The following is a 17,092-nucleotide window of genomic DNA, read 5'->3' on the forward strand; positions in this document are numbered from 1 at the left end:
ATGGCAAAATATAGCTCCAGATGCACCAGACCCAATGGGAGCTGGATCTTTGGTCAAATCTTGCTAATTGCCAGTGTCAATTCTTGCAGTCTCCTGCTGTTTGAACAGACCCTGTCATTAAGAACATCCACTTGCACTTTGGCAGTCCCCCCTTTCTCCTCTTTAATATTGGGTTCAATATTTCAATGAATGGCAATCTATAGAAGATGTTCTCTTAGGAGATGTTGGAAGCTAATTTGTATTTTTGAATTCAAATACAAATTAACATAAATTTGCATATCTTAGAAAATAATATTTGTATGCGTAATGTGAAACATGACAAACCTTTAAACCAAATATGCTTTGAGGCTATGAACTGGACCTCATTGTTCCCATAGTTTCTTGGTAACAGTTTGTGATGATAAGAAATTTTTTTTGTTGTTTTGAAACCTCAATCAAGGTGAGAAAGAGAATAACCATTTATAGTGGCATCCTTACCACACTGGGTTTTAAGTTAGTTTTAGAGTGCTGGTCTTTGTATTCATTTCTCAATTCAAGGCAGGCCTTGGGCTGAGACCATCTTTTGCCAAGTTGAAAACCTGAGAAATGTATGACAACCCTCCTGCATTTTTTATATTGCTGATAATTTATTAAAATGTTAGTGAAGGTGTTCGCATCATTTAATAATAAAGAGTTTGGCGAAGGTCTTCTAGTTTAGAATCCAGATTCTTGGTATTAGCTGGAAATGCTTCAAAGCTCTGGGTAGCGTTTTTGAAAATAAGATGACATTTCTTAAAACAAAGTAGCAAACCTGCATCTGAGCTGTTATAACTGGAAATCAGAACAAACCTCAAATATAAACACACAATTGAATACCATTTTCTATTTTTCCTCTTTCCAGGAGATGTTCAGAGAAATAAAGGAGGCAAGCTCTGCTTTTGTAAGGTATGGAAGTTGCATGGTTTCTCTACCATATATGAAATTGTCCACCAGGAATACTTTCAGTTGAATATAGCCACTCTAAATGACCCTTGCTAATTTAGAATTGCTTTTTTATGTTGGTGGTGATTTTGGAAACTGCCTTGAAAATACAACAAACAGTGGAGCAGAATGGGCAACTTCTGTAACTGCAGAGGAACAGCAAAACTTGGTACTGTCACACTAATCGCTTGTATTTTCAGCAGATGTGCTGCAGTTGGAGGAAAGCCAACAAAATAGTGCCTATAGGTGCAGCTACTTATGTGCTTTCTTAAGTGGCTGGTACATGAAGCAGATTATGGCTGCTTGCTGACTAAGTCGCTTTTTGCCGCCTTCAGACTTGCAGAATTGAAGAAAGAGCTTGCTCGAATACTTTGTTTCTTCACCCTGTCCTCCCGCTGCACCATCCCCTTTAACCTTGCCAAGTTACAGTTTTGTAATTCGATGTAATAGTCATAGAATCATACACCGTGGAAACCAACCCTTCAGCCCAACTCCTCATGCTGACCAGGTTCCCTAAACTGAACTATTCCCATTTGCCTGTATTTGACCCATATCCCACTAAACCTTTCCTATCCATGTATCTGTTCAAATGTCTTTTAAATGTTATTATTGTACTTGCCTCGACCACTTCCTCTGGCAGTTCATTCCAAGTACACCCCACCCCCTCGGAAAGACTGGACAGACAACATTTCAAGATATAGGATCTTTAGGTGGGACAGAGAAGGATGTAAAAAGGGTAATGGTGTAGCACTAGTAATTAAGGAGTCAATTACTACAACAAAGAGAGATGATATCTTGGAAGGGTCCTCAAATGAAATTTTAAGAGGGCATATTAAGGGATATTAAGAGGGCAACCACTTTACTGAGAATGTATTATAGAGTCAGTGGGAAATCAACACTTCAGAGGTGTGTAACTGTAATGATTGTGTAAGAGTAATTATACCTACAGGATTTTGGCTTTCTCAATATAAATTGGGATAGTCATAGTGTTAAGGGTTTAAAGGGGTGCATCTATTAAAATGTATCAAGGGGAGCTTTTTATACAGGAAGTGCAGGACGGAATGTAAGTAATTAGAACAGAAAGTGATCATGCAAACAGGATTAGGGAGAATCCCAAGATATTTTATAAATAATTTAAAGGAAAGTAACCACTCTTCAATGGATAATGCAGAAAGGCATAGCAAGAGCAGTACCAGACATACCTGAAGATAAGGTGTCAACCTGGTGAAGCCACCAAATGGGACTACTGTGTGCCAAACAGCACAAGCAGCAAGTGATAGAGCTGAGCGATCCCACAACCAATGGATCAGATCCAAACCCTGCAGTCTTGCCACATTCAATCAAGAACAGTGGGAGATAATTAAATAACTCCCTGGAGGGTCCACAAATATCCCTATCTTCAATGATGGCAGAGCCCAGCACATCAGTGCAAAGATAAGGCTGAAACATTCGCAGTGGACGATCCATTTCAGCCTCCTCCAGTGGTCCCCAACATTACAGACACTAGCCTTCAGCCAATTTGATTCACTCCAGATGATATCCAAGAAATGGTTGGAGGCACAGGATAATGTAAAAGCTATGGGTCCTCACCACATTCTGGCAATGGGACTGAATATTTGTATTCCAGAATTTGCTACTCCCCTGGCCAAGCTCTTCCAGTACAGTTACAGCACTGGCATCTACCTGATAATGTGGGAAATTGCCCAGATATGCCCTGCATGTAAGAAAAAAGGACAAATCCAACTAGCCAGTTGCCACACCATCGGTCTGCTCTTGATCATCAGTGAAATAATGGAACGTATGTTCAACAGTGCTATCAAGCAGCACCTGCTCAGCAATAACCTGTTCAGTGATGCCCAGTTTAGGTTTTGTCAGGGCCACTCAGCTCCTGACCTCATTACAGCCTTGGTTCAAACATGACAAAAGAGAAGAATTCCAGAGGGGAGGTGATAGTGATAGCTCTTGACGTCAAGGCTGCATTTGACTGAGTATGGCATCAAGGAGCCTGAGCAAAACTGGAATCAATGGGTATCAGAAGGTAAACTCTCTGCTGGTTGGAGTCATACCTGACACATAGGAATATGGTCATGTGGTGAGAGTTTAGTCATTTCAGCTCCAGGATATCTCCTGCAGGAGTTTCTTAGGATAGTGTCCTAGATGCGATGATCATCAGCTACTTCATCTATGACCTTCTTTACAGCATCAGGTCAGAAGTGTGCGTGTTTGTTGATGATTGTTAGGCACGATTTGTGACTCTTAAGATAGTGAAGCAGTTCACAATCAAATGCAACAATATCAAGACTTGGGCTAATAAGTGGCAAGTAACATACCACACAAATACCAGGCCCTGACCATCACAAATAAGAGACATTCTAACCATCACCACTGATATTCAATGGTGCTACCATCACTGAATTCCCCACCATCAACATCCAGGGTGTTATTGTTGACTAAAAATTCAGCTGGAGTCACCACATAAACAATGTTTATAAGAGCAGGTCAGAGGTTAGGAATATTGCAGCAAGTAATTCACCACCTAATCACCTAAAGCCTTTCCACCATGTGGTTAACACTGCTGCCTCACAGTGCCAGGGACCCGGAATCGATTCCACCCTCTGGCAACAATCTGTGTGGAGGTTGCACATTCTTCCCATGTCAGCATGGGTTTTTACTAGGAGCTCCAGTTCCCTCCTGCAGTCCAAAGATGTGTAGGGTTGGTGGATTAGCCATAGGAAATAAAAGGTTACAGGAATAGGGTACGAGTCTGGTTGGGATGCTCTTCAGATGGTCAGTGTGGATTTGATGGGCTGAATGGCCTCCTTTCCTATTGCAGGGATTCTATGATCTACAAGGCACAAGTCAGGAGAATGATAGAGTACTTCTTGCCTGCCTGGATGTGTGCTGCTCCAACAGTACTCGAGAAGCTTGACACCATCCAGGACAAAGCAACATGCTTAAATGGTCAAATTTCCACTCCCTCCTGCATCAATGCTCAGTAACAGCAGTGTGTACCATCTACAAGATGCACAGCTGAAATTCACCAAAGATCCTCAAACAGCACTTTCTAAACCCACAACCACTTTCATCGAGAAGGACAAGGACAGCAGATACATGGGAACAGCATCTTCAACTTACCCTCCAACCCACTCGCCTCCCTGATCTGGAAATGTATCCCTGTTCCTTCACTCTTGCTGGATTGAAATCCTGGAATTCCCGCCCTTATGGCATTTTGGATCAATCCCTAGGAGATGGACTGCAGCAATTAAAGAACGTAGTTCATCACTATCTTAAGGGCAACTAGGGACGGGCAGTAACTGCTGGCCAGCCAGCGGTGCCCATATCCCATAAATAAATTTTAAAAAAGGGAACTGGTGTGTGAAGCTGCAGGATAACAAAAGGATGTTAAATAAATACTCTCTTGGGTCTTCACTCTGGGAAAGGAAAACGTAGATTTGGAATTCAGGAAGATATTGTGAGGAACTTGCACAGTTTTACATGGGAAATGGGGGAGGTGTTAGAGTTCTGTTGGGTTTAACAACAGATAAACCCCCCTGGCCCAGATGAATTGCATCTCATGTTGCTGTGGGAGGTGAGGCAGCAAGGGCTCCAACACCAAGTTTTAATTCCTCTCTGGTATGGGGGACATGCCAAAGGCCTGGAGGATGGCTAATGTCATTTCACTTTTCAAGAAGGGTGGTAAAGATGAACCAAGAAATTACAGACTGATGAGTCTCTCATCACTGATACAGAAACTACTGGAGAGAATTAATATTTGGAAAAGCATGGATCGATTAGGATTGTCAGTATGGCTTTGTGAGAAGGCGGTCATGCCTAACAAAATTGTTAGAACTTTTTGAAATTGTGATAAAGTGTGTGGATGAAGGAAGTTTGACAAGGTCCCACATGATCAGGAAGATAAAAAGGAGTTGAGGGAAACTTAGTGAGATGGATCAGAAACTGGCTTAGTAGTAGGACACGAAGGATAATAGTAGAAAGTTGTTTGAGTGATTGGAGGCTGTTGCACCACAAGGATCAGTACTAGGATCAGCCTCTCCAGCCTCGCCTTGGAATGTAAATCCTCCAGCCTCGGTGACAGCCTTGCAAATCTTTTATGCACCCTTTCCAAATTAATAACATTCTTCTGATAGCACAGTGATCAGAATTGTATGTATTGCTCCAAATGTGGCTTTACCAATGTCTTGTACAGCCATCTATTACGTCCCAACTCCAGTGCTCAGTGCTTTGACCAATGAAGGCATGGGTGCCAATGCTGCCTTCGCCATCATATCAATCAGTGATTGTCTCAATTAAACGCCATTCAAAAGATGTGCAGCTTAGGTGAACTGGCCATGCTAAATTGCCCATAGTGTTCAGGGATGTGTAGGTTAGGTGCATTAGTCAGGGGTAAATATAGAGTAATGGGGGAGGGGATTGGGTTACTCTTCAAAGGATCAGGTTGGTCCGAATGGCCTGTTTCCATGCTGTAGGGATTCTATGATGAAACTCCATCTGCCAATCCTTAGCCAACTGACCTAGTTGAAGAAGATCCCATTGTACTCTTGGATAACTTTTACAGTCCACTATACCACCATTTAAGGTGTCATCTGCAAACTTAGTAATCATGCCTCTTATATTTTCATCCAAATTGTTTATATAAATGGCAAACAGCAGCGGGACCACAGTCACAGGCCACCAGTCTGCACATCAACCCTCTACTACCACCTCTGTCTCCTAACGTCAAGCCAATTTTGTATCCAATTGGCGAGCTCTCCCTGGATCCCATGTGAACTAACTGGTCTCCTCTGCGGAACCTTGTCTCAGGCCTCGCTATAGTCCACATAGACCGTATCTACTGCTCTGTCGTCTTCATTCTTCTTGGACACTCTTCACAACTCAAGTTTGAGACATGATTTCCCACTCTCAAAGCCAGGCGGGCTATCCCTAATTAGTTCTTGTCTTTCCAAACGAATGTAAATCCTGTCTCTCAGAATCCCCTCCAACAACTTGCCCACCACTGATGTCAGGCCTTACTGGTCTTATCCCATGGCTTTTCCTGGCAGCCTTTCTTAATGGCACCGCATTATCCTTCCTCCAATCTTCTGGCACCTCATCCATGGCTGTTGATGATATAAATATCTCTGCTAGGGGCCGCACATTTTCTTCCCTAGCTTCCCACCATATCATGGGGTATACTTGATCAGGTCCCAGGGATTTATCTACTTTTGTCCATCTTAAGACCTCTAGCACGTTCTCTTCTGAACTATGGACTATTTTCAAGACATCACTTTTTTTTTTGAGTTCCCTTGCTTCTATGTATTGCTGCAGTGTAAGTATTGATGCACAATATTCATTCAGAATTTCTTCTATCTCCTGTGGTTCTACACATAGTCTCTTTGACCTTTAAATGCCTCTATTCACTTCTCAGGAACTCTGTTGATCCTTAGTATCCTTGTAAAATACTTGGATTCTCCTTAACCTTATCTGCCAAAGCTATCTCATGTCCCCTTTTTGCTTTCCTGATTTCCCTCTTAAGTGTAATCTTACATCCCCTGTACTCAAGGGAGTCACTCGATCCCAGCTGCCTTTACCAGACACGTACTACTACTTCTTCTTCTTTACCAGTGATTCAATATCTCTGGTCATCCAGGGTCCCAACTCACTGCCAGACTAGTTTAAATCTTCCTGAGTAAATCTCCCCACCAGAATATTGCTATCCCTCCAATTCAGATACAACCCATGTGATCCTCCCATCTGCCCCAGAAGAGATCCCAGTGATCCAAAAGTCTGAATCCCTGCCTACTCCACCAGCTCCTCATTCATCTGCTATATCCTCCTATTCTTCTCACTAACACCAGGAGAGTAATCCAGCAATTACTACCTGCATTTTACCCTGCTGCCTACCCCTCATTCACTTTGCAGGACCTCATCTCTTTTTCTACCAATATTGTTGGTACCAATGTATATAATGTATTCCAGCTGCTCAGGCTCCACTTTGAGAAATTGCTGCAACTACTCAAAGACATTCTTGACCATTACACCAGGAAGGCCATACACCATCTTGGAATCTCTTTCATGGCCATAGAAACACCTGTCTGTGCCACTGACTAGACAGTCCATGATCACATCTGCACACTTGGACTTTGCCATACTTTGCTTTACAGCAGAGCTGGTTGTGGTGCCACAGACCTGACTGCTGCTGCCATTTTTCCCTGAGAGGCTATTTCCACCCCCCTCCCCCTCTCCCCAGTATCCAAAATGGGATACTTGTTTGAGAGGGGAATAACTATAACAGACTTCTGCACTACCTGACTCTCCTGTCAGTCACCAATTTACCTGACTGTTCCTGCGATGTGACCACATCCTTGAAGCTATCATACACTCTGCCTCCTGTCTGCTCCTTAGTGCTTCCAACTGCTGCTCCAAACAATCCATGCAGTCTGAGAGTAGTTGTAGTCAGACACATTTCTTGTAGACGTAGTCACCGGGACGGTTGACTGATCCCTGATCACTCACATCTGGTAGGAAGAGCATACCAATCCACTGACTGCCCTTTTTCCCAACTAGCAGATTTAGGAGGGAGTAAAAAGATCTTGTCTTACTCTTACTTTATTGCTGCTTACCATCCTCGTTAAAGCCTGGTTTTCACCTTGGCCTATTCTTAAGATCTAACTAGCAGTCCCTTGTGACAGTGGACAGAACAACACGCAGCAACGTCCCCCTTCCCCACTTGCCTCAAGTCCCAGACTTGGCTCAACTCCTGGCATTTGCACACTCTTGCCTGTCATGCTCTGTTCAAGCCTATTAGATATCATTGGCTAAGTTTTCCCTTCTGTGCCTTGAGCAGAAGTCCCCTATTGGATCAGCAAGCTGAGAACTGGAATTCCACTGAGACCATCTGAATCTTTACCCACTGAGTAGTGCAGTTTTATTTGGTCTGTTTTTAGAATTCAGTTTTTTTTAAAAAAAACTGCAGTTTCTCTGCAGGTTGTTTAGACCGGTTGTGTTTCATGATGATTTCTCACTTTTGTCCTCAGTAATGCGAATGATGAGCAGCAAACACTCCTATCTGCACTAAGCCAACTGAAAGAGCAGGTTGGCCAAACCCAGCTTGAGCTGATGGACGTGCGTACTGCACAAAGGAACATGGCATCAAACATGGAAACATTGAGTAGCAAACTTGAAAGTGTGAAAGACATGGTGAGTCATCGGATAGCTCCTGCTTTTATTAAACTGAAACATATGAAAAGTGATGAAGTGGCCCATTCTAAAATGGAAATAGAAGCCTCATCGACAGGGCTAAAGTATAGAATGTTTTTGTATGGTAAAGAAATCCTTTAGTAAAAAGATTTGGATGAGATGATGTCATAAATTTAATCTAACTAAGAATTTAACTATTAAAATTCTTAAAACATCAGTAATTGTAATGACTTGTATTCATAAAGCACCTTTGTAATAAAATATCCCACATTGATGTTCAAGGGCTTTACAAATTAAATCTTGGTTAAAGGATTTAAAGATCATCTTAATGGAGGCAAAAGGAGTGGGGAGCTTTAGGAACAGAATTCCGGGTTTGGAATGGTACAATAGGCCACATTGGAGGAGGTTGCAGAGAGGGAGAGAGACAGAAGAAAGTGCATAGAGCTATTTGAAAACAAAGCTTAAGAACTTTAAATGAGCATAAATAATATATGAACAGCTGAGTTTTGGATGGCATTTGGAAGACAAGAGGTTAGCCAGGACTGTTGGAATAGTCAAGTCTAAAGGTCGCAAAAACATTGAGTATTTTAGCAAAAGATGAATTCCAATGAGCAAGATTTGAAAATTAGAGCCTTGGTAACACTATATGGGTATGTGATCAGAAACTACTCTGTCATCAAATACAATGCTAGAGTTGTGGAGAGACTGGTACGGTACCTGTTCCCAGATGGGGGAATAGTGGCAGTAGCTAGGAAACTAAGGACAGTGATTTTGATCTTCTCAATATTTAATTGTGAAGATTATTTTGCTTATCCAGTACAGGACATTGTTTAGAAGCAGTGGATGGGCCGAGAGCTAGTATAAAGATAATGCTGGGTATTGTCATTAAAGGTGGAAAAAAGATGCCGAGGGAGAGCACACATGTGGGAAATAGGAATTTTCCAAGGGTAAGATCCTTGGAGAATATCCAATGAATTGGTGCTGGGCTGTGAGGAGAAGCCATTGTAGATCATTAAAATAAAAAAAGACGCTAGAAATCTGAAACAAAAACAGAAATTTCTGGAGGAACTAGGCAGATCTGGCAGCATCTGTGGAGAGCAAGCAGATTAGCATTTTGAGATCCAATTCTGAAGAAGGTTCACTGGATTCTAAACATTAACTTTGTTTGCACAGATGCTGCCAGATCTGCTGAGTTCCTCAATCAATTTCTGTTTTTGTTTTATTGTAGATCATTGTCTAGCTATAGTTAAAAACAAAAGTTGATAAAGAATAAGAGAAAAGATTTAAAACAGGATCTTGGTGAGGTGACATCTGAAGTATTGGGTGCAGTTTGGTCTCCTTATTTGAGGAATGATTATCTGGCTACAGAGAAAGGAGAAAAAGTTTACCAAACTGATTCCTGGGATGGCAGCATTCTCTCATGAAGAGAGACTATATTGGTTAGGATTATATTCACTGAAGTTTGGAAGAATGAGGGAGGACTCTTCGAAGTCTAACAGGGCTAGACAGGGTTAATGCAGGAAGGATATTCCCAATAACCTGGGGGTCCAGTTTAAGGATGTGGGCCAATCTACTTAAAATTGAAATAGAGAAATGTCTTTACCTAGTGTGCTGAGCCTGTGGAATTCCTAGCTGCAGAAATCAATTGACGCCATTGCATTGGATGTTTTCAAGAAGGATATGTTCTTAGAACTAAAAGGATCAAAGGCTGTATGGGGAAAGAAGGGACTGGGTGTTGAGTTGGATTATCAGCCATGACCATTTTTAATGGTGGAGCATGATTGAAGGACAGAATAGCTTCGTCCTCCACTTTATCCATGCTTTTATGGAAGAAAATGGGGAGATTTGGGATAATCAGTGGTTCTGTCTTGGTCAACATCAGCACTGTATAAAGCTGCAATTTCCATATTCCTGATCTCAAATGATGCTTCATGGACCTTGACTTGGGATGATGGTCCACCTCTTCCATTCAATCCTTAATTCTTTTTTCACTCCGTGTCAGGCCAGATATGTTGCATAAAGGGACTATATGACTTAGAAGACATGGTTAAAAATGCTCATGGATTTATTTGCACGGATTGCAGACTGTGTCTGGAGTTTTCTCCCTATGCAAAGAAAACCATTAGACCCTTCAGTATTAATTTTGTTTTGAATTTAGGTGGAGGCAGAAGTGATTCAGTTGGTCCACAGGATGCTCTTTGGTTCATCACACGACAGCACACCTATATCTTCAGAGCAAGCACTAATATCCCAGCTTGTTCTTCGTAAAGATCTGGAAACCCTACGTCATGACTTGGAGAAGAAGGTCCTTGCTGATCTTTCACAAAAGCAAATCCAAACAGCAGAGCTGAACTCAGTCAACGTCAAAGCCATTTTGGCTGGAGGAGCAATTACAAAGGTAAACAGGGCAAATTGGGAGTTTATAAATCTTGGGCAAAGCACAAACAACAACATGGAGTGCTTGTTTATTTTTGTCTTGTGTGGTGGTGTGGGCTGATTCACATGGTGGAAAATACCTGGTGTAACATATCCAAGTAATGAACAAGATGGTAACAACCTAGTATATTTTCAGCATTTTTTTTCTGATTGTTTTTAAACTCTTCCTTGCTCTACTGCAAAGTATTTGGCAGTCACTTCTGCCTGTTTTTATTCGATTTAATACAGGCGTGAGGCTAGAGTATAGTAGAAAAAGCACTGCCTGCTAACATTCTAATTGCTTGTAAGTCTGAGGGCTGTGTTTTCACACCAATTTCTCTGTCACATAGTGACATCTTCTTTCCCTTTTGTGTTTACAGGAAGTTGAAAATATTGTGCAACGAGCTCTGAAGCTATACAGTGCTGATCAGATAGGACTGGTGGATTATGCATTGGAGTCTGCTGGTAAATATCAGAAATAAACTTCCTAATTATGGCAATTCAGAGCCTGTAAGATTACAGTGAGCTTCTACATAAAACAGGATTGAAACTGGGTTGCTGTTGTGTAGCAAAATGTAGGAGTTTTCTAATGGATCATATTTTATAGGGAAATAAAAAGCCAACTGGGAGAAAGAACTGGCAATGTACCTGAAAGGGCAAAAGCATATCATGTATCGAGCATGCATAATGCAGATCTCACTAGAGTTCACCAGCTTTACATAGTTAAAGAATGATTGACTTCTCCTTGGGCAATGCACTGGCATCAGATTTAAGGAACAGATGCTGTGCCTTGAAATGCCATTAACAGTGCAGGCTAATGGTTACCAATCTTGGAACTAACTACTTTGTGCATTTTATGGAAGCCCTAGAGAAGGAAGGGAGGGCTTGCGTTCTGCCTTATGGAATAGCACTCTGCATTTAATGTTGAAGGAGGTATATACAAGGCTTTCAAGCGAGATGAATGCTATTGGTTATGCATCTGGCATAAAGTTATTGAGAAGGTGGCTATGATGTTGCAAGTTAGATCACTGGAACAGATGGACTAAGTGCATCTTGCTCAAATGAAACAACTTGCAGGCTTGTTTGAACACACTCAAATGATGATAATCTGATTATCACCTTTCCCTGCACACAGTCCCTGGATAATACTTATCCAAGACAGTTTGCAGTACATGGTGGCCTTGAACAAGCTCTTTAATTAACTTTTGGGTGCTTTATTGACTACCTGCATTTGCTCTTTAGGTAATGCAACCTATAAAGGAGACACCACTCCATTTTCTTTTAGTATACTACAGAGCAAATATGAAGAAAGATTGGCCAGACTGGGGTTATTTTCCTTACAGCAGAAGAGATTGAGAGGGGACATGATTGAAATGTATAAAATTTATTAGGGGAATTGATTGGGAAGACTAGAAGAAACCTTTCCCTTTAATAGACTGATTAATGACCAGGACACATGGATTTAAGGGAAGAGGCAGATGGGATGTGAATAGGAACTTTTTTCACGTCGAGGGATCATGGGAATCAGGAACTCACTGTTTTTAAGAGTGGGGCAGAAACTTTCATAACATTAAAGATTGTGTTTCAGAAAATCATAGAATCCCTACAGTGGGGAAGCAGGGAATTCAGCCCAACAAGTCCATAACAAAGAGCATCCCACCCAGACCCACCCCATCTATCCTCTAACATTGCATTCCCGTAGTTAGTCCACCTATCCTCCACACCCTTCTCACTATGGAGTAAGTTAGCATGGCCAATGTACCTAACCTATACATCTTTGGACTGATTTTATTGTACACTTGTAATACTAAGTCATACAAAACTATGGGCCAAGTGCCAGAAAATGGGATTAGAATACTCAGGTAGTGGTGTTTGATTGACTGGGACATGTTGGGCTGATGAATAGCCTTTTGCTCTGCTGTAGAGATCTCTGTGATGTTTTGGGAATGTTGCTTCATGATGTTTTCACCAGTCTGGTGCCTGATGCCAGCTTTCACAGCCTTCTATTCAAGGAGGTGAATTATTCATTTACATGGCTATGTCAAAGCATTCCATGAATCTGAGTGTACTTGCTGCAGCAACTGAATGAGGTCCCTCAAAAATCTTTCTGGGGAACAGAATCATTCCTTACTGCTTCAGATCATTGCACTGGAATCACTACAGCCCAACTAATGGCATATCGCACCAGCATATTTGTTGCTCCCATCTTTCACACACTCTGGCCTTCTATCACAAAAATCAGTCATAGTTGTGAAATGTCCTATATTATTGGTAAGATGCTTGTACTTCTTGTATTTAACTGGGTATTACTACTTGTCACACCACAGTGAGCAATGTCATAATTAATCTTGGAGTAAGAAATATACAATTGAAACTAACAGCATGACTGCAAGAGTGAATGCAGATGGTCATTAAAGCACCCCAAGTTAGGGAAAGAGCAAGTTCAAGGCTACCCTTTACTGCAGATGGTCTTAGATTAGAGTTATCTAGTGCTTGTGTGCAGAGGAAGGTTGATTTTGGACCATCATTGTACAAAATAGCTCAATAGTTTATTTCAATTAAAATACAGAAAATCGGGAAAGTGAGGGATGATGTGCGAATCAAGCAGGCTGTTTTGATCCTTTTATTCAATCTGTTCAGTTCTGGAGCAGGTAGGACTTGAACCCAGGCCTCTTGGCTCAGAGGTAGGAACACTACCACTGTGCCTCAAGAGCTCTCAAAGAAATATCACCATAGTGAGACTGGACCATAGACTTATCTCTCATCAGTGAGTGATAACTGAAGGTGTTTAACCTGATGGTAACTATGCCTTGGGCAAGGGTAGAGACTAAGGAGTGTGATCTCAGTTGGTTGTGGGAAGCAGGCTCTTCTGTCTTTGCTGGTGTCAAACCTTAGGTGATTGGTGCATTCTTCCAAGAGATCTTACTTGCTAAGTATCAGTCCAAACCTGAATTATGTAGAGGTCTTGCTGCATATGCACACTGACCATTTCTTGAGGTTGCTCAAGATCCAAGACATCAAGATGCCCCCATGAAATGAGCTAGAAAAAGCTGGTGCGGATATCTACAGGACCAAACGTGATTCAGCAGTTGGGAGCCCATCTTATGATTTTGCTGGAGAAAGTAAAGAACTAGATAGAGGAGAAGAGATTTAGGATTTTCTTTCCATATAATCACAATGGAAAAATTACCTTGATAAATTTTGGAATATAGAATCATACAAGACAAAGGGCCATTTAGAACAAAAACAAATTGCTGGGAAAATTCAGCAGGTCCAGCAGTATCTATGCAGAGAAAGCAGTATTAACAGCTCCGGTCTAGTGAACCTTCTTCAGAACTGGGTTTTCACAGCAATTTTATTTTTGTTTATGACTTCCTGTTCTTTGTCCATTTATAATAGTTTGAAAGAGCTATCAATGGATGATGGCCTTTTCCCTTTAGTCCTACAAATTTATGCTTTTATGCAAAAAGTTAATGTACAGTGAGGTGCATTTTCTGCCTGATGAGGTAAACTAATGCTTCTGCCTGCTGATTGTACAGCTCCCTCTTTCCCAGTAGTACTGGGACAACCATCACCTGAAGTATGCTGTGATCAATGTACTGGTGAACTGAATAACTAGGGATGTGGAATTCAGTGGGGGAGTGGTGGGAAGAGAGTTCATGCAAAAAGAAATTTGCAAAGTTAGTTAGAAAGAGGTAAAATTGCAAAGTAATGTTGGTAACAGTAAAGTGAGTGAACCAGTAACAGAGACCATACTAGCATCAGAGTACACAAGTACAACAAAATCAAAGTACAGAAAATTCTAAGAGGCCGAAATAAGGACTTTTTACATGAATTTATGTAACATTCATGTAATATTCATAACAACGTGAATGAATTGATCATTCAGATAGAAAGGAACGGATATGACAGAGTAATTAGAAACATAATTGCAAAGTGACCGTGGCTGGATTGTGGTGGTGTTCTATGAATCTTAGGAAGTTTGGTTACAAATGCTGCAAGTGATTAGGAAGAAAATACTTCATTGCAAAAGGAATAGAATCCAAAAGTAATGAAGTGAGACCACATCTAGAATACTGTACAGTTTTTGTCTTCTGCTGAAAGGATAAAATTGGATTAGGGGCAGCTCAGAGCAATTCGTTAGGCTAATTCCTGGGGTTGGGGGTGGGTGGGGGGGCGGGTGGGAGTGCGATCTTGTGAAGAATGATTTAGTGGGCTAGGCTTTTAGCACTGGCATTCAGAAGAATGGGAAGTGATCTCATTGAAACACAAGATCCTGAGAGAATTGACAGGGTGGATGCTGACAGGATGCATCCTCTTGTGGAGGAAGCTAGAACCGGGGATGCTGTTCAAAAATAAGAGGTCACTCATTTAGAACTGAGTGTGTTGGCCTTTGGCATTCACTTGCTCAAAGAACAGTGGAGGCTGTGTCATTTAATTTATTCAAGGCTAAGTTTGATTCTTGATTGGCAAAGGAATGAAATGTTAGGGTTGACGAGCAGGAAAGTGGAATTCAGGCCACAATCAGATCAATCATAATCTTATTGATTGGCAGAGTAGGCTCCAAGGCCTACTCCTGCTCCTGTTTCCTATGTTTGTAAGATTTTGATTGTATACTTGAAACACATTCATTTGAATCATATTTAGCAAGGGGAATTGTGACCCTCCCTTGACTAAACACAATAAACTTCTCCCTGTCTTGTAACTTATTTCAGACAATAGTTAATTTTGCAATGAATAAACTGATTATTTATTCAGTTTTCTGCCAAAGCTATGGGATGCAATTGGGAGAATTTTGCCATAATACTACCACTTAAGTATTATGAATGGATTTAAAGTGACAGTCACCAAGTCCAAAATAAAAAGAAATATAAAGTTAACACCGCATCTGTAGATGAGATGTTGACATGCCTCACTGCCATGAAAAATCATTGGAAATCAACATGGCTATTCACAAAAGTTTTAAAAGAAGGTTTATCGAAGTATACAAAGCCTCTAATTTGCCTGTTGGAAAGATCCAGGTGAACAGAAACATGGACCAGGTTATCAAGAACAACTGTTTATTACAAATAGATCTTAACGACAGGCAAACAACTGTAAACTGTTGACTTTTAACTTTAATAGTTAAGATTCTAACCCGTACAATTCTAACCCAGACTCTCTCACACTTGTGTTATAGGTGGACGGAAAAATTAGACTGGGGTAATAGATCAATACCACTAGTCCGCAGAATTTGCTGAAATAATTCTTTTTTTGGTCAGGATTTTCCATTCTTTACCCACTTATCTCCAGGTTCTTTTAAATTCTTCTCAGAAGATGCAGTGTGCCTTCAGTTCTGCATTCAAAACTATCATTCCTCGGTACCTGTTTGGAAAGCTGAGTCTGCTGGGCCTAAATACCTTCCTTTGTAACTGGATCCTGGACTTCCTGACTGGGAGACTTCCGTTATAGAGTCATAGAACATAGAACATAGAAAAATACAGCGCAGTACAGGCCCTTCGGCCCTCAATGTTGCGCCGACCGAATCCTACCTAACCTACACTAGCCCAATAACTTCCAAATGCCTATCCAATGCCCGCTTAAATGACCATAAAGAGGGAGAGTTCACCACTGCTACTGGCAGGGCATTCCATGAACTCACAACCCACTGTGTAAAGAATCTACCCCTAACATCTGTCCTATACCTTCCACCCCTTAATTTAAAGCGGTGTCCCCTTGTAACAGCTGACTCCATTAGCGGTAAAAGGTTCTCAGTGTCTACCCTATCTAAACCCCTAATCATCTTGTACACCTCTATCAAATCTCCCCTAAACCTTCTTTTCTCCAATGAGAACAGCCCCAAGTGCCTCAGTCTTTCCTCATACGATCTTCCTACCATACCAGGCAACATCCTGGTAAACCTCCTCTGCACTCGTTCCAATGCCTCCACATCCTTCCTATAGTATGGCGACCAAAACTGCACACAATACTCCAGATGAGGCCGCACCAGAGTCTTATACAACTGCAACATGACCTCAGGACTCCGGAACTCAATTCCTCTGCCAATAAAGCCCAGTACACCATATGCCTTCCTCACAGCACTATTTACCTGGGTGGCAACTTTCAGAGATCTGTGTACATGGACACCAAGATCCCTCTGCTCATCCACACTACCAAGTAGCCTACCATTAGCCCAGTAATCCATCTTCTTGTTACTCCTACCAAAGTGAATGACTTCACACTTAGCTACATTGAATTCCATTTGCCACCTTTCTGTCCAGCTTTGCAACATGTCTATATCCCGCTGTAACCTGCCACATCCTTCTTCACTGTCCACAACTCCACCGACTTTTGTGTCATCCGCAAACTTACTCACCCAGCTTTCAAGCCCCTCCTCTAGATCATTTATAAAGATAACAAAAAGCAATGGTCCCAAAACAGATCCTTGAGGTACACCGCTAGTAACTGCACTCCAAGATGAACCTATACCATCAACTACTACCCTCTGTCTCCTTCCAGCCAGCCAATTTCTAATCCAAAC

General features: G+C 41.5%; 1 protein-coding gene across 3 annotated transcripts in view; it reads left to right on the forward strand.

Annotated features, from left to right (window-relative positions):
* Positions 1 to 17,092, forward strand: part of sun2 (Sad1 and UNC84 domain containing 2) — a 104,240-nt gene that overhangs the window by 62,887 nt on the left and 24,261 nt on the right. For all 3 annotated transcript variants that reach the window (XM_060849400.1, XM_060849399.1, XM_060849401.1), the window contains 4 exons: positions 881 to 924; positions 7,995 to 8,157; positions 10,316 to 10,555; positions 10,953 to 11,037. In XM_060849400.1, coding sequence (XP_060705383.1) covers positions 881 to 924; positions 7,995 to 8,157; positions 10,316 to 10,555; positions 10,953 to 11,037 — 532 coding nt within the window. The remainder of the gene's footprint in view (positions 1 to 880; positions 925 to 7,994; positions 8,158 to 10,315; positions 10,556 to 10,952; positions 11,038 to 17,092) is intronic.

Source organism: Hemiscyllium ocellatum, chromosome 33 (assembly GCF_020745735.1).
Source record: "Hemiscyllium ocellatum isolate sHemOce1 chromosome 33, sHemOce1.pat.X.cur, whole genome shotgun sequence".
NCBI lineage: Eukaryota > Metazoa > Chordata > Chondrichthyes > Orectolobiformes > Hemiscylliidae > Hemiscyllium > Hemiscyllium ocellatum.